General features: G+C 32.8%; 1 protein-coding gene across 2 annotated transcripts in view; it reads left to right on the plus strand.

The window, feature by feature from the left end:
• Nucleotides 1-23,102, plus strand: part of LOC139525461 (fibroblast growth factor receptor 4-like) — a 225,506-nt gene that overhangs the window by 160,071 nt on the left and 42,333 nt on the right. The window contains exons 18-19 of one of the 2 annotated variants that reach the window (XR_011664899.1): nucleotides 5,969-7,144; nucleotides 7,483-8,024. Coding sequence is in view for 1 of the 2 variants with exons in the window: in XM_071320811.1 (XP_071176912.1) it covers nucleotides 5,969-6,080 (112 nt within the window). In the remaining variant the exon portion in view is untranslated. Of the gene's footprint in view, nucleotides 1-5,968; nucleotides 7,145-7,482; nucleotides 8,025-23,102 lie in introns of those variants that run through there. The other variant, XM_071320811.1, reaches the window with a different exon arrangement.

The raw sequence follows: 23,102 nt of genomic DNA on the forward strand, positions 1-23,102 counted from the left end.
ATTGCCCTTCAATGACGAATTTTATCATTTGTTTTACTTAAATCTATACTTAAGATAAAAAAAAATAATTATCCAGGCAAGATGTAAAAACAAATAAAATGTTGTCGATAACATTAGAAGACTGTATATCTTCATTGAAGGGATTGCCCTTAAATGAGGATTTTGTTCGCCCTTTTTTGTGTTTCGAGCAAAAACTAAAGAAGATGGAGAGACATTAAACTGAAAAAATGATCAGCAATACAAGATCAGCAAAACAACGTTGTCTTCAATTGTATTCTTGTCTTCAATGTTGGATAATGTCCTTTGATAAATATCGCAGTTGAGCGACTCAGGCTCTAAAGAGCCACTAGTTTTCTATCAACGTTATATAGTATTTGTGAAATACCTGAACGTACAAGATATCTGCATGTTGATTTATATTTACGAATGCTGTCCTTTTACCGATGATAAAAAAAAGTTAATTTTTCGACTAGTTTGTGATATCGAAACCCCTGATGTAAAAAGATTTTAGTAATACAGAGATTATAACATAAAATATAAAATATAAAAAAAAATCTGAACTATGTACACTTGTATTACTAATTCTAAACTCAAAGACAATTTGAGTACTAATAACGTGGATTATTAAATTACTATTATAGATCAATAATCACTCCATCTATGAACAAATTTCATACCACATTTGAAAGCCTGTAAAACGAGAAAATGTTATACTATTCAAAAGAATAAAGACAATTGCCTGATGTAAACAACGAAAAAAAACAACGAAAATAAACGAAAAAAAAACCCAAATATGACAGACATCAAACAACGACAATCAAAGAATAGAAGGTTCCTGATTTTGAATAGTCACATCTTTGTGAGCGCAAAACCCATTAATAAGGTGGGAATGTGTTGTAACAGCACAACATAAGAACCAACTGTGAAAATCAGTTCAAAATGCCTTGACTCATTAGATAGACAATTAACCATTATAAAGACAAAAACACAAAGTATCTATCTAAGAGTAAATGAGCTACTGAAAGCTAGTTTGTATCGACAATAACAACTTACAGATAGATAATTTAATCTCTTACTATAGGATCAATCATTACACATTTAACCATTTTGGTGAATACATTAAATAACTAGTCTAGTGTAAATACATAAATAAGGTTACATAAATAGTCTTGTGCAAATACATAAATAAAGTTTATATTGAATTTTAATCCGGGTATCTATGATGAGTTTATTTGCAACCACTGGGTCGATGCTACTGCTGGTGGAGATTTATTTCCCCGAGAGTATCACCATCCCAGTAGTCAGCACTTCTGTGTTGACTTGAGTTAAAAATTATAAATTAACTGTAAATTTTTGGAAAAACTAAGGCTTTTCTTCCTCAGGAATAGATTACCTTAGTTGTATTTGGCAAAATTTTTGGCAATTTTTGGTTCGCAATGCTTTTCAACTTCGTGCTTTATTTGGCCTTTTAAACATTTTTTTTATCCGAGCGTCACTGATGATCACTAATGAGTCTTTTGTAGACGAAACGCGCGTCTGGCGTAAATATGGAATTTTAATCCGGGTATCTATGATAAGTTTATTTATTATCGACCATGATGTAGGACAATAAGTTTTTATAAGTGTAACGAAATAAATAGTAAGTTATGTATATATTACATATTTGGTATCTTTCGTCCCTCTTTTACAGTAAATAGGTGAAATTAGGAATTACATGTAATTACTTAACATTTCAGTAAATACCTGTAATTAATAGCCAATTCAGTAATTACATATATTTACCAATTGTTTCGGTGATAACTGGTATTCACTGATTTTTTTTGTCATTTTTACAGCTATTTCCTACCTTGATACTTTTGTTTTAAAATTAAAGATATAATTAAAGATACCAAATAAGAAAGTCAAAGGGTAGGAATGTTAGGGCTTACTTAGGCAACACCAATTTAATTCCTTGTCGACGGACCCGCTCGCACTAATTTTTTCAAAACAGATATTTTTTATTTTTTATTATTCCCGCTCCCCGCATCCGTAAATGTAATATATGTCCATTTCCCGCACGGTTTTATGTAAATATTATAAAAAGATATAAACACTCGCGTTTAAAATCACAGTCTTACCTGTATATAACGATTTTAAACCTATAAGCACCCCACCATACTGTAAATAACTGTGATAATATTTGATTCAACATGAAACCCATTTATCCCAAGTGGGAGTGCTCCGAATAAATATATATAACAGAGGAAAATACATGTGCATACCAAAAACATTGCCACGGTTTCTTTCCCCCTTACTTATATTCCCTATCAAAAAATGTTCGCTGTTAAAAAAGAGTACTAAGATCTTCTGAAAGAGTTGCCTTCAACTGCAATTATATTGTATGCTGGCGATACAAAACTATCCATACCGGTTGCATGTTTATGCACCTTTCCTGATTGATTCAGGAGCCTGTCATTCAACAGTTATAGTTTGTTGATGTTGTTCGTTGTATATATAAATTAGACCGTTAGTTTTCCTGTTCAAATTATGTACCCTTATAATTTTGGGGTCCCTTGTAGCTCGCTGTTTGATCTGGGTCCAAGCCCTGTGTTAAAGGCTGTACTATGACCTGTATTTGTTATTATCAGGTTGGGAACATCCCTCCCTCAGACATGGGGTCATTTTACTGTTGTAGAAAAGAAAAATAGAAATACCAAGAATTATTATAGTGCTACTATACAAATCTTTTGAAAAACTGTTGTAGAAAAGAAAAAAGAAATACCAAGGATTAATATAGTGCTACTATACAAATCTTTTGAAAAACTTTTTTTTACTTAAAAAGGGGAGAAATACATAATTGTTTAAACAATTTTTCTAAAAGAGGGGTCCACTTATTTTGAATAATATTAAAGTAAATGTGTTAACATGGTTACAGTCCAGGAATATTACAAAATTCTTGGAAATGTTTTGACCATTTAATACCAGGTAGATATTTAGTACTTTTGGAAAATATGATATAAAAAAGAAGATGTGGAATGGTTGCCAATGAGACAACTATCCACAAAAGACAAAAATGACACAGACATTAACAACTATAGGTCACCGTACGGCCTTCAACAATGAGCAAAGCCCATACCGCATAGTCAGCTACAAAAGGCCCCGATAAGACACTGTAAAACAATTCAAACGAGAAAACTAACGGCCTCATTTATGTAAAAAAAAAATTATAAAATGAATGAAAAACAAATATGTAACACATAAACAAACGACAACCACTGAATTACAGGCATCTGACTTGGGACAGGCACATACATAAATAATGTGGCGGGGTTAAACATGTTAGCGGGATCCCAACCCTCCCCCTAACCTGGGACAGTGGTATAACAGTACAACATAAGAACGAACTATAAAAATCAGTTGAACAAGGCTTAACTCATCAGATGGACAAACATAAAATTGGACGTGGCCCGGTACTTATACATCCCGACACAAAAAGACAAAATGAACAGATCTGAGAGTACTCGCAGTTATCTGAAAGCTAGTTCAAAGCCACTAACAACTAATAAAAAAATCATGCATCTAAGACTAAACTATCAATCCGTACACATCCAACCTCCAATGGATTTAGTGTAAAGACGTCATAAACAGCCAGAGAAAAACATGACCTTGTGCAATGCCAAGTTACAGGTATCGACAGATTGTAGATCCATGAATATGTATATTCATATAACATACTAGTAATATTTAGTTAGCTTTTAATTTACTGATAACAAAATCAATATTTTGAGCCTTTTTGTACTAAAAAATGTTATTTACAAAAAGATATGTTATAACTTATATTGACCCCTAATTTAAGGGATATTTATAACATCGAGGGGTTGTTCCCAACCTGATTATGACTTGGATGGAGAATTGTCTCATTGGCACACACACATATACCACATTTAATTATTTAATTATTTCTTGGTGAACAGAGAAAAGGTACTTCATGAATTAAAGAAATGTCAAAGTACAAGTGATTAATCAAGTTAAAATATTGTCAAAACCTGCTATTTTATCTTAACAAAAAAAATTATAATCGCTCGTCTTTACTTTTCAATCTTCGCCTCAAAAATTTTGCAAATTAAATATTTTTTCAAATCGCTCGCTCACCCCAATTTGTAGAGTCCAAAAATCCATAGAACAAGAAATTAAATTGGTGTGGCCTTAATTAAGGATAAATTAATATTAGGCACATCTTAAAAGTGTTTGTGATTTAAAACTGGAAAATGGTTGTTTTAAAAGTTGTGAAACTCCCTAAAAATCATTTGCAGCATGCAAGACAATGACATCAATCGAAACTTTAGATATACATTTGTGAGAAGTTTATAGGCACCTGTGCCAGCTCTTTTTTTTTATGTTAAACATTCGATAATGCCAAATTTGGTTTAAAAAAATGAAAACAACACGGTTAAAAATTTCTTGCGCCCTTAGCGCTTTTCTAGATTTACCTTCATTAGGAATTCGAACGCTCAAAGCCAAACATTTGATATCCGAAGATGGATAAGTACCGAAACCGTTTAATAATCTTTATAATTCTTAAAATCTCATAATTTCTTTATATTAAAATCTCCATCAGGCCTACTTTACATATAAACTTGCCTAATGACATAAGTCAAATTCATTTTACAAAATAGGTGTATTTACGACTTTTTTTCCAGACTGTTGCGATGAAGTTGACATTCTTCACAAACAAATTTATACAATTTGATGGTGTTAAGAGTCACATTTCATATTATTGTGTTTCTCTTTTTTATTAGTTTTCTAAGACCTCCAAACTCAAGCTTATATAACTGCAACAAAATTTTATTATCAATTTTACCTGTATAAAAGTGAACTTTAAATTTTGTGGCTTGAATATGTCATCAATTTTGTTTTACTTTCAATGTTATCATTCTATTTCTTTTTGTCGAGCCTGCGACTTTTGTCGCAAAAGCGAGACATAGCAAACCATTATGTCGTCAGCATCGTCCACAAATATTCACTATGTGATTAAAGTTCTGTAAATTTTGATAACTTTCTTAAAGTATCCTAGATTTCTACCAAACGTGAACAGAAGCTTTTTTATGATCATAAGATAATTTTCAGGAAGTAAATTTGGTAAAAATAAATCCCTTTTTGTATATTCCTTATAAATAGACTTCGTTTTTTTCCAGTTAACATAACATACACTTTGCGGTTAAAGTTTTTTATTAGATTTCATAAACCATCCTAGTCATCCTGGATTTTAACCAAATTTGGACAGAAGCTTCTTACAGCACTAGTCAAAAGATAGTAACTTGAGGAAAATTTTAATATTGTTTTTCCTATTTTTGTTGAGCCTGCGACTAACAGCTAAAGTAGGCGAGATACTGGGTTCCGCGAAACCCTTACAATTTTAAATCTGAATACATCGGTAACCTATCTCCAGCTAGGGGTTGAATTGAACACGTTTTCAATGAGGTCCAATTATGCACTTGCAAGTGCACAACTCATCAACCATTTTAGTAAAAAATAGAACCAATTGACTGCTTAAAGTGAATTATAAAAAATCATATTTAATTTAATTTAGTAGCTAATGCTCCTATAACGAAAAGGTACATTTTAGGCTGATCACTTTTTAAGAGTACTCGATCACTGATCTTCTATGGCTAGAATAACCATAACTTTTGATTAGCTGACCATATTACACAGTTAGTAAATTGGTGTAAAAATTCATTTTAAAATAAGTAACTACTGGTAATAACTAGGCCGTTTCAGGAATTAGTTGTATTTACTAAGTTCATCGGAGATTACATGTAATTCCTAAATTTTAGTATTTACATGTAATTCCTAATTTCAACTATTTACTGTAGCATATATAACCCTATCAAACACAAAATCAATGTAAGAAGATATAAAATCAAGATGAAAAAATCTTACTATTCTTAAACAGCATATTTAGTCTATAAAAGTAATGTTTGTGTTACAGGGACCCCTACCAATTAGATGGATGGCGCCTGAATCATTAAATGACCAAATGTTTACAAAGAAAACTGATGTCTGGTCATATGGTGTACTATTGTGGGAGATCGTTACACTTGGTAAGTATTATCTATTTTTTTCTAATGCTTAGTCCGTTTCTGTGTGTGTTACATTTTAATGTTTTGTCGTTGTTCTCCTCTTATATTTAATACGTTTCCTTCAGTTTTAGTTTGTTACCCCGATTTGTTTTTTGTTCCATAGATTTACGAGTTTTGAACAGCGGTATACTACTGTTGCCTTTGTTTATCACTAAAGTACAATGCTATCAATCAATATAAATTATGCGCCTCTATATTCAGCAAACTGTCAATCAATCAACAAGGCTTACCAACAGTGCCAATCAGTTAATGAATTAAATAAAATACGTCAAAATTAACAAATGAAACAGGTCAATCTTCATCTAAGCTTATAAAGTTGTTGAGCACAGAAAATGTAAAAGACATCTGTAACCTTTGTAAATTTCTTTTCCGTGTATTTAAACTAAGACATGTTATAAGTAACCAATACTTATTATAGATCATTATTTTTCTCGGACGTATTCATTTATCAGTTATTTATGCATTAAGTATTTATGTATGATATATTATATTTGCATATATATTACATGTCTGTACTGATGAGCATTATTTGCTCAAAGTAATAAAAGAATTGAATTAAACCTATCAACTAGCTACCTACAATTGAACCTTCAAACTAACCGAAAAATCAATATAAAGTACCTGTGAGAAACATTTTATGATACCTAAAACTGAAAAATTATCTTAGAAAAAGTGGAAAGGCACTTTTTTTTATGCCCCACCTACGATAGTATAGGGGCATTATGTTTTCTGGTCTGTGCTTCCGTAAGTGTGTTCGTTCGTTTGTCCGTCCGTCCGTCCGTTCGTTCGTCCGTCTGTCCGTTCGTCGTACCGTTCGTTCGTCTGTGCGTCCGTTCAGGTTAAAGTTTTTGGTCAAGGTAGTTTTCGATAAAGCTGAAGTCCAATCAACTTGAAACTTAGTACACTTGTTGCTTATGATATGATCTTTCTAATTTTAAAGCCAAATTAGACTTTTGACCCTAATTTCACGGTCCACTGAACATAGGAAATGAAAGGGGGAGTTTCAGGTTAAGTTTTTGGTCAAGGTAGTTTTTGATGAAGCTGAAGTCCAATCAACTTGAAACTTACTACACTTGTTGCTTATGATATGATCTTTCTAATTTTAATGTCAAATTAGACTTTTGAACCCAATTTCACGGTCCACTGAACATAGAAAAAGAAAGGGGAGTTTCAGGTTAAAGTTTTTGGTCAAGGTAGTTTTTGATGAAGCTGAAGTCCAATTAACTTGAAACTTACTACACTTGTTGCTTATGATATGATCTTTCTATTTTTAAAGCCAAATTAGACTTTTGACCCCAATTTCATGGTCCACTGAACATAATAAAATGAAAGGGGGAGTTTCAGGTTAAAGTTTTTGGTCAAGGTAGTTTTTGATGAAGCTGAAGTGCAATCAACTTGAAACTTAGTACATTTGTTACTTATGATATGATCTTTCTAATTTTAAAGCCAAATTAGACTTTTGACCCCAATTTCACGGTTCACTAAACATAGAAAATGAAAGGGGGTGTTTCAGGTTAATGTTTTTGGTCAAGGTAGTTTTTGATGAAGCTGAAGTCCAATCAACTTGAATCTTACTACACTTGTTGCTTATGATCTGATCTGTCTAATTTTAAAGCCAAATTAGACTTTTGACCCCAATTTCACGGTCCACTGAACATAGAAAAGGATAGTGCGAGTGGGGCATCCGTGTACTTTGGACACGTTCTTGTTTATTTATTTATTTGTAGCAATGCTAGAAAAGCTATTTGGGCAAAATAAATAAATGATCATATTCGAATGTCTCAAAACTCGGCTTTCGTGTACCAATTGTCAACGGTAAACATTTCCCAACTTGAAACTTAGTACATGTGTTACTTATGATATGATCTTTCTAATTTTAAAGCCAAATTAGACTTTTGACCCCAATTTCACGGTTCACTAAACATAGAAAATGAAAGGGGGTGTTTCATGTTAAAGTTTTTGGTCAAGGTAGTTTTTGATGAGGCTGAAGTCCAATCAACTTGAATCTTACTACACTTGTTGCTTATGATCTGATCTTTCTAATTTTAAAGCCAAATTAGACTTTTGACCCCAATTTCACGGTCCACTGAACATAGAAAAGGATAGTGCGAGTGGGGCATCCGTGTACTTTGGACACGTTCTTGTTTATTTATTTATTTGTAGCAATGCTAGAAAAGCTATTTGGGCAAAATAAATAAATGATCATATTCGAATGTCTCAAAACTCGGCTTTCGTGTACCAATTGTCAACGGTAAACATTTATATCATTTTTAAATTTGTAAAATTTATTTGGTGTATTGAAATGATGATTCTGTGTGTATTTAGTCTAGCCGGGCTTTTATGAATAAAGGCAATAGTAGTAATAGATGTTCAATAGCCACGATCGATTATACAAAAATAGGCAAATGGGACAACAGAAAAACTGAACTATAACAAAAGGTAATGCAAAATTAGATAATGAAAAAACGCTTGAATGACAACAGTATATGACAGGAATACAATACAAACAAATGCAAGGACACTCTGCACAGACACATACATAGGTAAATAAAAATTACAATTTACGACAGCACACCAGAAGACGACAAACGAAAAATCAACTCCGCGTCACACGAATTTGTTTAAATCTATTATTAACTTCACAAAAAGCGACGTATTTTCTATAACGTTTACAATCTAACAGGTTTTTTTTTTAAATGAAAGAGATTGGTTTTATATACGAGATATGCGATTATTAACTTATGACCTTTTTTCCATAAATAAAATTTGAAAATATACACACACTACCGTATCACAATATAAGCATGCTACTTAACATCAATTCTCTGTAATAATAGACCAAATACGAAAAATTTTGGCCAGATTGTTTTTTTTCGATTTCTTTTTTTAAGTTCAAATGGTCCAAACTAACAGTCAAATTAAAGAAAAATCAATAAAAAAAATCTGTATAGTCTGGTTGCCATGGAAACAACATGACATCATATGTAAATATTAGTATAGCAAGGAAAAATGGCTAACATCGTATTTTATGGTAAAAATGAGATAAAGCATAACATTTTTTGTTATTTTCATGGGTATAATAGAAGAATTCAATCATTTAAACTGCTAACTGACAAATTTTTCGAATAAAAACAGTTTTTTGGTTCAAAAGGGGGTCCCCCTAACACAAAAATCGGCATGATTATCCCCGATTTTTGTCATTTTTTACATCTGGTTTTACTGAAAACGCAGAAATCCTCACATAAAGGACTATAAAATATAAAATTATGGATGTTTTGTCAACAAAATGCTGCAAAAAAATTCTTGGGTAAATGTAGCAGAAAGTTGCCAAACGAGGAATACTAATCATTGTAATTTACCCTGAAATTCCCCTTTTTTTACGTTCTATTTGTAAATAAATATTTTTCATATGAATATTTTCATGATAAAATATTCCTTTCTTATGAAAAAAACTATTTTTAGATGTATTGAGGGTAAATATATCAAATAACATATTCCAGCAATTGAAAATTTCATGCTCAAACTAATTGGATGTAATTTTAAAAAAAAAATGAGTGATTTCCCCTTTTTGAAAATCTTCGTCCGTCGTCGTTAACTTTTACAAAAATCTTCTCCTCTGAAACTACTTGGCCAAACTAAACCAAACTTGGCAACAATCATTATTGGGGTATCTACTTTAAAAAATGTGTCCGGTAACCCGGCCAACCAACCATGATGGCCGCCAAAATAGAACATAGGGGTAAAATGCAGTTTTTGGCTCATAACACAAAAACCAAAGCATTTAGAGCAAATCTGACAGGATTAAATTGTTTATCAGGTCAAGATCTATCTGCTCTGAAATTTTCAGATGAATCAGACAACCCGTTGTTGGGTTGATGCACCTGAATTGGTAATTTTAAGGAAATTTGCTGTTTTTGGTTATTATCTTGAATCTTATTATAGATAGAGATAAACTGTAAACAGCAATAATGTTCAGCAAAGTAAGATTTACAAATAAGTCAACATGACCGAAATAGTCAGTTGACCCCTTTAGGAGTTGTTGCCCTTTATAGTCAATTTTTAACATATTTTCGTAAATCTTAGTAATCTTTTACAAAAATCTCCTCCTCTGAAACTACTAGCAAAAATTAATCTAAACTTGGCCACAATCATCTTTGGGGTATTTAGTTTAAAAATGTGTCCGGTGACACGGCCATCTAACTAAGATGACCGCCACGGCTAAAAATTGAACATAAAATGCAGATTTTGGCTTATAACTAAAAAACCAAAGCATTTAGAGCAAATCTGGCAGGATAATTTTGTTTATCAGTTCAAAATCTATCTGCCTTGAAATTTTCAGATGAATCGGACAACTCGTTGTTGGGTTGCTGCCCCTGAATTTGTAATTTTAAGGTAATTTTGCTGTTTTTGGTTATTATCTTAAATATTATTATAGATAGAGATAAACTGTAAACAGCAATAATGTACAACAAAGTAAGACCTAAAACAGGTCAATTTGACCAAAATGGTCAATTGGCCCCCTAATTCCTTTATAGTCAATTTTTAACAATTTTCATAAAATTTGTCAATTTTTTCTAACATTTTTCACTGAAACTACTAGGCCAAGTTCATTATAGATAGAGATAATTGTAAGCAGAAAGAATGTTTAGTAAAGTCAGATGTCCGAACACATCACCATCGATTTATATGTATACTTTATTATGTTTTGACCTCTTATACACGTTTGTGTCTGAGGAAATAAAACATTTTGTCTTGTCTTGCCATCACCAAAACACAATTTTGTCATGAATCAATCTGCTTCCTTTGTTTAATATTTACATAGACCAAGTGAGCGACACAGGCTCTTTAGAAACTCTAGTTCTGAAACAATATCCTAACATCACAACATATAAAAAGTGATACTTATTAAAATTAGCATCTGCCTAAAGTACACTTCATTCCAAAATTACGGTTTTTCAACAAAGATGTAGTATTTTGTCCTCTAACCTTTACTTTAAATTGAATTGAAAAAAAAAATTACCAAGTTATATGTTCAGTTTTTACTTAATTACTTAAAGTAAACCCTGTAAAATAAATTGATTCTCAAAATCCCCAATTTTAACATAAAACCCAAATTTTCAATAAATATAATGAACCTAGTGATGAACCAATTTTGTTTATCTCTGTATTAAAAGAAAATCATTCGTAGTATCCATCCCAAAATTCTTTGATTTTAGTGCCTCTCTATTTCTAAATTTTTTGTGCAAAAAAAACAAAAAAAAAAAAAAAATTTATATCACTACCCGCCCCCTCTTTTTTAAAGGTTTGCATTAAGGTTTTTTATTGTCAACCATAGGTCAGTCATTTGAACAAACATATTCAACAAACACCAACATAAATATAACATGTTAGTTGGTTTATATGGTGGAAATTGTCTGGTATGATAGCAAACATATAAAAAATTGACCTACATGAATAGTTTACACCCCTAATATGACCCAATTTGAATTATCCGCCATTGATTTAAAATATGTTTACCCAGAGATATTTTTTCATTAATGATTAGCTAAATACATAATCTTTAAGTGTAGTGAGTCATGTTTTGGCTATATTTCTGCAAAGAAAATATTTAAGGGACCAAATTTGGTCGATTTTGACTCTTTTTGCTTAAGATCCATAGTACCTAAAATAGCTATTACCTCTGACATTCTATACTGTTTTTCACCGTATATGATGTACTTTAATAAATATATCTTTATAAAGCATATTATGTTGTTCATTTAATGGTAAACTATTAAAAGCTATCTGACATAATAAATGAGATGTTCATATTTGAAATTTGGTCATTTTGAGGTAAATTTTTCCTTGGTTGCTAAGGAAAATTATGTTCCTTAGCAACCGACGATAAGGACTGGGATGATTAAGATTTTAATGTGATTTTTATGAAAAATGCAACTAACTTTGATGTTAGAGGTACTTTTTCTATCACAATATTTTTTTTTATGTGGCCAGCTGTTGGTTGATGCATACAGAGAATGTTAAATAGTATAACCGTTTTTTGGACATTTAAATTAAATTTTTTTTCTGCTCACGATTGTTTTAGACAATGTTTCAAAAATATGATGTTAGCCCTATTTCCTGTTCAAATCTATTATTACCTTCATAAAACGCAATAATGCAGCAGTATTGAATCCAATGAAAACCGACAGCAAATTGTCAATAGGTTGTTTTGCTATAAACAAACAACCCGGATGTTGAACCAGTTACCATGGTTTCGAACCATAGAACCCGGATAGATCCAAGGTTCAGAACCAAACAATTAACCCAGATGGAACCAAGGTTTAGAACCAGAGTGCCTGGATAGAACCTTACTGCATTCAAAATTCTCATGACTTTTTATACCTTCAACGTATTTTCCAAATCATTTATTTATTTAGTATATATTTATATATAATTTTATTTTCAATAATGATACACAATGCAGTGCATCACAAGCCTATTTAGTTGGCTGAAAATTACTTTTATATGTGCATGAACGTCATTGTTTGTTTTAATTCAGGTTGCACTTTAATATTGAAATATTCATTTATTTATATACGAACAGGATAGCGCCCCTTCTGTCGATAAATTCATTCATCTTGAAAGCGATTCCATAAGGCCCGCCACAAGATTTCCTTCACGGCCTTTTTTCTCATTACAATCGATGTTGCGGATGAATTTCGCATTAAATTTCCGCCGCTATTTATAGATTTGTCTTATGGTATGTTGAAATGGTCTTGTGATATAGTGAAATGGTATTATGATATGATAAAATGGCCTTATGATATGCATGGTGAAATGGTATTATGATATGATGAAATGGTCTTATGATATAGTAAAATGGTCTTATCACATGGTGAAATGGTATTATGGCATAGTCTTATAGTGTAATCAAATAGTCTACTGGTGGTGCGATACCACAATTAATTCGTTGTGCATTTCTTTAAGAACATATGAAAATTAAATAAAAAACACATGCGCTTTCTCAATGAAACTTTTACAGTGTGTTGTACTACTTTTGGGACAAATTATATCAAAATTATAGAAAACTTCATCGGCTCTAACTCAAAATATGGACAATTTTATGTGTAGGGCGTCTTGAAATCTTTTGACAGCTTCCGAAGTGCTAATTTTATTACGAAAATGTTGTTATTAAATCGTGTTGACAAATATTTCGGCTCAACAAATGGCCTTCTTCAAGTGTCAGAAGTTTTAACAATACTGAATAATAATACTTTCCGTCTAAAAGCGACTCTTTATATATCACCAACGCGGCCGTAAAAGAAGTATCACACTTTTAGTATTGTTAAAACTTCTGACACTTGAAGAAGGCCATGAACTTATTTTATTATGGTTTGAACAAGGAACGTATATAAACTGTACCAAGGTTTAACGGTCAGATTATTTATACAATATTGAAAACATAACATTTATGAAGCCATGATGTTTATTTTTTATTGAATACATCGCATAATATCATTCATTACGACTATGTGTTATGACCAGCAACAACTTTTCAAAAAGCTCCGTCTTTCATGACAATCATATGGTTTAGGTTGTTTATCTATATTCTCCCGAAAAAAAGCTAAAGAGAATAAATTATGTAGTGTCACCATTGTATGATATACTGTTTTGGCAATTAATGCCATTACGCCAGCATGTTTCTGGAAATTATTCTCAATCGACAAAAAAATATATTTCGGCACATACACTTCTTCAAAGTTCTTCACAGCTTCCAGGGACTTGAAGGACCTCGTTCCTTCTTTATAAACATTTCGTTTTGGCTATTTGCAAGCAGTAATTTCAAATTTCTTTTCCAATTTTCTCCCGTAATTTTTAAACACTGTCCCGAAATTTTTCAAAATATTATTTATTTTACTTTATTACACATAAACATAAACAAACAAAAAACAGATGACACTCAACGACTTCACAGGTAAACGGGAAAGCGGCAGGCGTCCTAATAAACGCCTATTAAACACTGAATATTGTTGTGTACCATATATGACTTTGCCCCCAGTTTATCCAAATCTCGCATATTCTCGCATGAATTTTAATTAAACGCTTGACCCACTCAGAATTCTAGGTCGCGAACATGTTTTCCTGAACTAGAGTATTGTCAATTTTTTTTTTCAATCGGTCAGTCTTGTTGTGAAAATATGGCAGGTAATTAAAGTTCGTGTTTTGAAGCCGAAGTTTAACGATTGTTACCTGTTTGTCAACAATCGGCAAAAAAACCAACAAAAAAACATGGAAATTGAGCACGTGTTTAACATGTAAATTTAGATAATAGTATATTTTAAGGACACCATGCGTATTGTGATTTTTACGAGATGGTTCACACTGAGGTGACTTTGAATACGGAAAATATGTCGGGGAATTGCTTTATGGAGGAAGCAATTAAAATAAAGTAATCTTCTTCTATATATAAACAATTTAAAGAATTTTCTTTAGAAAAAAGTATATGTACATACATTTTATAATGAAAACTATCCATTGCGTTATAAAAAAAACAACAATGCATTATTTTTTTTAATTTGAGGTTTCTTTTGACTTTGAGGTCATTCGACCTTGGAATTCGGGAAATATCCGGACTTACAAGGGGGGAATCTACGTCATCACGCAGGGTGTCGGCGATTGAAATTGGACCACCATTTTGTCGCTTCAAGGTAAGAATTTCACTTATTATGCCAGTTATATGAGGGTTATGATTATACAAAATAGTCCACCAAAGACTATATAAAGTAGAAAATATTATTGGTTATCTCAATTTTGCAAACACTTCGATACCAGTTTTAGGAATTAGGTCAAACATGCAGGATATCGGCTAAAATTTTCATAACAACATCTTGATTATCAAGAACGCCTACTTTATCAACAAATGAACACGTCCGGATTCTTTATTGTACTCGGGAAAATACTTGTTACTCACAAATATCCGTCATTATGGCCGATAAACGTCTTATTTTTAAAAAATGGAAAAAGGATGTCGGCAACACATCGAATATCGAAGGATGTCGGGAACACGCTAATAAATTATTAATGTAATTGTCCTTTGATTTTATCAACCATTATGAAGATACAATAAAAAAAAAAGAGGATTGGTGTTCCTTGCTTGCTTCCATGTCATGCACTCAATTCCAGGATCAATTTTTGTAAATATTCGAGAAAAAAAAATAGTTTTAGAAGGTGAAAATCTAATTTCGTTTCAGTTAAAACAGGGGTTCCACAGGGGTCATTTATTGGACCAAGTCTTTTTGATACTATATATATATATATATATATATATATATATATATATATATATATATACAACTCGTCTAAACATCAACCCAACAATGTTAGATCTGTAAATTTGCTTTCGCAATTTTATTTTGGTTCTTCCCTCGCCGGGATTCGAACCCATGCTACTGTGATATCGTGACACCAAATCGCCTGCACTGCAGCCGTCCCGCTAGACCACACGACCACCTGTGCTCTCTAAAAAAGAGCTTTCGCTGGCCGTGTGTTACCTTTCCTCGTCAGTTTTAATCTAACGGCGTACTACAGTACATGATATATAAGGCATGAAGATGTTATTGTTACAGATCAGCTAAATTATCTATAGTAAAGGATCTTACAAATTAATGTAATATACAGTCACAGAAAATAATTATATTTATAAGTACGTCTGAGTCAGTGACAACTCTACAACAGATGTATCCATCGGATCGCCATTAATGATGGTGATGCATGGCTGTGAACATAATGTATATACAACTCGTCTAAATATCAACCCAACAATGTTAAATCTGTAAATTTGCTTTCGCAAATTTTTGGTTCTTCCCTCGCCGGGATTCGAACCCATGCTACTGTCATATCGTGACACCAAATCGCCTGCACTGCAGCCGTCCCGCTAGACCACCCGACCATCTGGGCTCTCAAAAAAAGAGCTTTCGCTGGCCGTGTGTTACCTTTCTTCGTCAGTTTAAATCTAGCGGCGTACTACAGTACATGATATATAAGGCATGAAGATGTTATTGTGACAGATCAGCTAAATTATCTATAGTAAAGGATCCTACAAATTAATGTAATATACAGTCACAGAAAATAATTATATTTATAAGTACGTCTGAGTCAGTGACAACTCTACAACAGATGTATCCATCGGATCGCCATCAATGATGGTGATACATGGCTGTGTACATAATGTATATACAACTCGTCTAAACATCAACCCAACAATGTTAGATCTGTAAATTTGCTTTCGCAAATTTTTGGTTCTTCCCTCGCCGGGATTCGAACCCATGCTACTGTCATATCGTGACACCAAATCGCCTGCACTGCAGCCGTCCCGCTAGACCACACGACCACCTGGGCTCTCAAAAAAGAGCTTTCGCTGGCCGTGTGTTACCTTTCCTCGTCAGTTTTAATCTAGCGGCGTACTACAGTACATGATATATAAGGCATGAAGATGTTATTGTGACAGATCAGCTAAATTATCTATAGTAAAGGATCCTACAAATTAATGTAATATACAGTCATATATATGACATTTCATCTGGCCCTACATCAACCGGGTGTTTAATAAAGGCAACAGTAGTATACCGCTGTTCGAAATTCATAAATCGAGAAATAAAAACAAATCCGGGTTACAAACTAAGACTGAGGGAAACGCATCAAATATAAGAGGTCAACTACCACACAACAGAAATACAACATTAAAATGTAACAAACACAGAAACGAACTATTATATAACAATGGCAATATTCCTGACTTGGTACATGACATTTTAAGAACAAAAATGGTGGATTGAACAATCGTATTCATGGCCATGTTGGTCCTTTATCGTGACTTTTGCAAGTCTACTGGCGGTTTTGTTGAAATTTCTTCAGTAATGGACAATGGTTGGAACTTAATATTTTTGGCTGTGCGTTTTTATTTTGATGACAAATGAGGATTTGCATGGTTTTGATTTTTTTACGGATTGCGGTTAAGTGGGCGATCTGGTCGGCTGGTCAACATAAGGTTGTATTCGCGATCGTTTCCGCCTGCACAAGTTTAAGTTTGATTTGCGTCTTGTCATGACCATTAGTTTTATCTGAAAAAATAAGAAGTTAGATCTAGTCATTTGTTGAATAACATATGTGTTAAAAATAGTATATGATGTGTCCCCGACATCCTTCGATATTCGATGTGTTGCCGACATCCTTTTCCATTTTTTAAAAATAAGACGTTTTTCGGCCATAATGACGGATATTTGTAAGTAACAAGTATTTTCCCGAATACAATAAAGAATTCGGACGTGTTCATTTGTTGATAAAGTAGGCGTTCTTGATAATCAAGATGTTGTTATGAAAATTTTTGCCGATATCCTGCATGTTTGACCTAATTCCTAAAACTGGTATCGAAGTGTTTGCAAAATTGAGATAACCAATAATATTGAGCGATGGCTCATTTATTTTCCTACTTTATATAGTCTTTGGTGGACTATTTTGTATAATCATAACCCTCATATAACTGACATAATAAGTGAAATTCTTACCTTGAAGCGACAAGATGGTGGTCCAATTTCAATCGCCGACACCCTGCGTGATGATGTAGATTCCCCCCTTGACTTATGTTCCTTGAGTTTGGTGTTTGCGGGACATAATTAGCGTGACGTGTGCAGGATGGCGAATGATTGATGGATTTTAATTTAAAGGTTGTAGATTTTTATCGAATGTATACAAGACTATTTACGGTTTTCTTAATCGCCTCAATACGGTGAAATGTTATTAACGTATTTTTATTATCAAATATGTATTGAAGATTAAAGAGGCTTTAATTACATGCACGTGATGGCCTCTACATAGGGTGTACAAGGTTACGAGACAGATGAATTGTTACACATAAGTTAATAAGTTAAAAACAACTTTATTACTTTGTCCAAGATTGTATCTTACTGATTTTCTTTTGGGAATGAATCATTTCATGTTGAATTGCATGAAATATTTGCCATTGTACTCATGAAAACAATTAATGAAAATATTCATGAAATTTAGCAATAAACCTCAGTGGCTGGTTTACAACATTACCCCCGTTTGTTTTTCTTTACAGAAGGAATTTATTGTTATTCAAGCTAATATTGTAATAAGGAGATATTATATAAATGCCCATGCGCTATATCATTATGCCCCCCAAAAATTGAAAAAAGCCCTCTCTTTTTGATTTTTGAGCCTATGATATATATATATTGTTACAACTATGCATGTTTAGGCAACGGCCGCCTTGTGAATAAAAATGTTGCTTATGAAATTGATGTAACTAAACTGCAATGTTCTTCATTTTTTTTGTGCAAACAGTCAGGGGGAGGGGGTTCATTGATATTTCTTTTTATTTATTTCTTTTAACGCAGAAAAACTCTTAAAAGCTGACACGTCTGGTTATTTCTGTATGTTCCGTAATTACGAACTATCACGAGGTTCCAATAATATGATTGGATCCATAGGACATGTCAAGGTTATTAACAAATACTTGAAGTCGGTTAGTTTGAGTTACTGTTAATATAACTAGAACACACCCGCGAAATCGCGGGCAATCAGAGCGTGTTGAAAGTATGTAAAGTGTTGTAGGAAGAATTTTGCAAAAAGATTTAATGACTGGAGAATTTCAGGAAAAGTATCAAAAGTCATAAGTACTTGGGGACAGGAAATTTTTTTTTCTCCCAAATTCCCATTTTTTTGTTTTCTATTAATTTCAATATGAACATACATTTAGTATATTAAGAACATTCAAGTCAGGAGCCTGTGATTCAGTGGTTGTCGTTTGTTCATGTCTTACATTTTTTTTCGTTGTTTATTGTACATAAATAAAGCCGTTATATATAGTGTTTTCGTTTGAATTGTTTTACATTGCATTTCGGAGCCTTTTATAACTGACTTTGTGGTATGGGCTTTGCTCATTGTTGAAGGCCGTACGGTGACCTATAGTTGTAAGTTTCTGTGTCATTTTGGTCTCTTGTGGAGAGTTGTCTCATTGGCAATCATACCACACCTTCTTTTTTTTTGTTATAATGAATTTTTGTAAAAAATTTAATTGATGGAGAATTTCAGAAAAGGTATCAAAATTCAGGTGCTTTTGGGACAGTACAATACACATTATTGCTATTTGTCCGCCATTACTGGTACTTTCAATTCTCATGTTATTTATCGATCTACGGCGGTCATTTCTATATTATACAGACTCTCTCTCTTTTTAGTTAACTCTGTGACCTCCGTGGATAGTAAACTTAAAAAAAGATAGCAGATAGAAAATACACTTTATTCGTAGTATATGTATGTTCAAAGAATACAGAAAAACGCAAACCGGAAATCTAATATGACTTAAAATTTCGCCCAATGACGGAATCAATATCCGGATGCGTTTTTTCTTGTTTTTCTCCCAAAATAACTCATTCTGAATAATCATAAAAATGAATGACAAATGCGACTATGCACTGTACCTAAAGAACACAGAGGCATGATGATTACTTTATTGTGGAAAGAAGAGAAGCGACACACAAAATGAGGTCTTCTCGTTTAATAGTATAGATGATTACTTTATTGTGGAAAGAAGAGAAGCGACACACAAAATGAGGTCTTCCCGTTTAATAGTATAGATACTTCCATGATCCTACTGACGAGGAGAGATAAAAGTAGGCCATCGAAAGTTGTTTTAGTTAAGTTAAGGTGACTGAGTGGTCAAGAATGATAGACATTGTACAGGCGGTGTTGTCTCGATATCCCAATCGCATGAGTTACCTCCCAACGAGGGTAGAAAAAAAATGTGCGTCCGCAAATTTGCAGAATTAACATTTTCGCGATGATACTCACTTACTTTCTTACTTAGTCTTTGCTAATCCTTATGACACAATGAGCAAGGACAAGTTTTCTCAGCTCCTTTTGCATGTTTGCTTTTTTTTTTCACTGTGCCCCAAGTGTATTATCTTTCCTTTTATTCATTTTCTACAGCTGTCTCCATGTTGTTTTAGGTCTTCCTCTTTTTCTTTTTCCTTATGGTGTCCATCTAAGGGCTACCTTGGTCATTCCTTCAGATGGTTTGCGTAGAACATGACCAAGCCTCTTCCATCTCTTTTGTATCAGTACAGTCTCTTGTCCTTGGTGTTGGTTATCTCTTGTAGGTCTTTGTCGGAGATTTTGTTAGGCCAGAATATTACCCTCCTCAGACATGTTTTACGTAAGCTGGAAAGTCATCTTTCTGCTAATTATAGTTGTTTCTCTCCGGCCATCGCGTTCTTCGTCGTTTTTACCTGATTTCATAGTATACAATGGTTTCACCTGTACTTGAAAAATATTTTACCCCTTCCACGCCATCTACATTCACAAAAACATATTAGCAGGAGTTTGTAAATTGTTCTTACATTCCAGCATCCAATTTTTAGTCGGCAGTCGACCTTCTCATGAATAGAAACAAGTACCACTGGGTGACATCTGTGGCTGTACAACAAATATATATATATATAAAAAAAGGAACTTGTTTGGATTTATAGCTATTTTGATATGAGCGTCACTGATGAGTCTTATGTAGACGAAACGCACATCTGGCGTACGAAATTATAATCCTGGCACCTTTGTTAACTATGTACACCACTGGGTAACCCCGGTTGATGTCGCTGCTGATGACGTTTCGTCCCCGATGGTATCCCCAGTCCAGTAGTCAGCACTTCGGTGTTGACATGAATATTAATCATGTGGTCATTTTTATAAATTTCTTGTTTACAAAACTTTGAATTTTTCGAAAACCTGAGGATTATCTAATGCCAGGTATAGAATATCTTAGCCGTATTTTGTACAACTGTTAGGAATTTTGTATCCTCAAAGTTGTTCTTGTGCGTCACTGATGAGTCTTGTGTACACGAAACGCGCGTCTATCGTACAAAGGATTTCTACCTAACTTTGACAGAAGCTTATTTATGATCAAAAGCTAGTATCTAGAGGGAAATTTGTTTTGAACCTGTTTATTCGTATTTTACTTAAAAGTGGACTTAGTTTTTCTTCCAGTTAACACTACATTAAGTCTGCAGTTACAGATTTAAAACATTTATTAGATTCGTACACTATCCTAGATTTAAATAAAACGTTGACAGAAGCTTCTTACAATAAAAAGATAGAAAGAATAATCTTTGTGCAGTGAAAGAGGGTGTACATAAATACTATAAAACTATTTACTCACGTAGTGGTATCATATGTGAATTTTAAACTACTCTAAAGAACTTCAGAAAAATTAAGATCTCGATCTTTCTCTGAAAATAGTTTTATAAAAAGAATTAGATTTTTCATCCCTTTAGACATGTACCACCATCCCAAATGTGAAATTTAAAAATCGTCTAAAAGAAATAGTCCACAATGCTATTTAACATAAAAATGGTAGCATACGCTACAAATTTATTAATTTGAGAAACCATATGGCATATTTTATAAATAGTGAACAAAAAAGTAAAACATGCTACACAGAGGAACTAGTGACCAGTATGCTAGAGTTTTTTTATTGACAACATATTTGTTATATTTGGAGGTAGACCTTTTCAACAAATTGTCGACATTCATATGGGAACCAACTGTGCGCCTCTCCTAGCAGACCTCTTCTTACTTTCATATGAGTCGGAATTAGCACATAAAAGAAGCCAGATCATCTAATTTCACATACAGATAGTTTGATGATGTTCTTTCAATAAACAATCAAAGCTTTTCTGATTGGGTTACATTAATATATCCCCCAGAACTAGAAATTAAAGAAACAACAGAGACGGCTTTCTCTGCCTCCTGTTTAGACTAATAACTCGCATTTGACATGAGCAGTCATATCAGTACAAGTATGACAAAGAGAAGATTTTAAAGGAATAGGTCCGGTAAGGGCCGATGTTGGCCTCAAATTTCAGGTTCATCTGACGAAAGATTTCGGACACTTTTTGAACACTTAAGTGTCTATTTCAGTTGATTCAATTAGTTTATGTGAAGATTTGAACTAATTTACTCATTAAAAACGCTCCAATTCAAGCTTAAATATGAAAAATCTATCAAATATGACAAAAAATGTAACTTTTCAGATGGTTTTAGTAAAAAATGAAAGTGGCCGCATCCGTGTTCATCCTCATCCTTTATATATGTTATGTATTACCATCAAATACAACTTACAATTCAATATTAAGAATGAACACAAATGCGGCCACTTTCATTTAAGACAGAAACCGTCTAGAATTTAACTAAAATACTAAAATTATGAAGATTTTTAAGTACAGCTCTTTATAAGAACCAGGCAGAGTGCTATATACATGACTTAATGTAGTAGTACCCGATAAATGTGCATTGTATTGTCAAAAACAGCCCATATCTATGTAGCAGAATCATTCTTCTTTCTAATAGATAACTAAAAGTTTACATTTTAACAATCTTGTAAAACTGCTAAATTTTGGGGCCAAAAATTGGTCTTACTGGACCTACTCCTTTGCAGTTATCAATTTCCGTATTCTAAAAAGTTAATTGGAAGATACCAAGACATTGTTAATAAAGTTTTCTTATCAACTTCACAAATAACAAACAATGGTCTTGAAGTAGAGATTATGGTACTGGCGTTGTTTGTCATCTTAATGACGTGTCCGTGTTATACACTACCAATAATTAACACACGTGTTTATAGTACATTTCTACCCTCGTACATATCAGTACTGTTAGGAAAGACTAAAACCTTATAATGTTATACTTTCTATGATTTCAGTACTTTGTCTTTGTACGTTATTACATTAAATGTTTAGTCTAATGTTTGGCAATATCAACTTTTTGCTTTGTGCTTTGTTTATATGCATTTTTAGTTTCTTCGTTTAAAATATATATGACGTGTTTCTTATACAGTGAAGATCACTTCTAACCTTTCATCAAATCTGTCAAATTCTTCTTAAAGAGAACTGTTCTTGGACAGTGTGTAGAACTGTCATCCTGACACATTTT

Source organism: Mytilus edulis, chromosome 5, assembly GCF_963676685.1.
Source record: "Mytilus edulis chromosome 5, xbMytEdul2.2, whole genome shotgun sequence".
Classification (NCBI taxonomy): domain Eukaryota; kingdom Metazoa; phylum Mollusca; class Bivalvia; order Mytilida; family Mytilidae; genus Mytilus; species Mytilus edulis.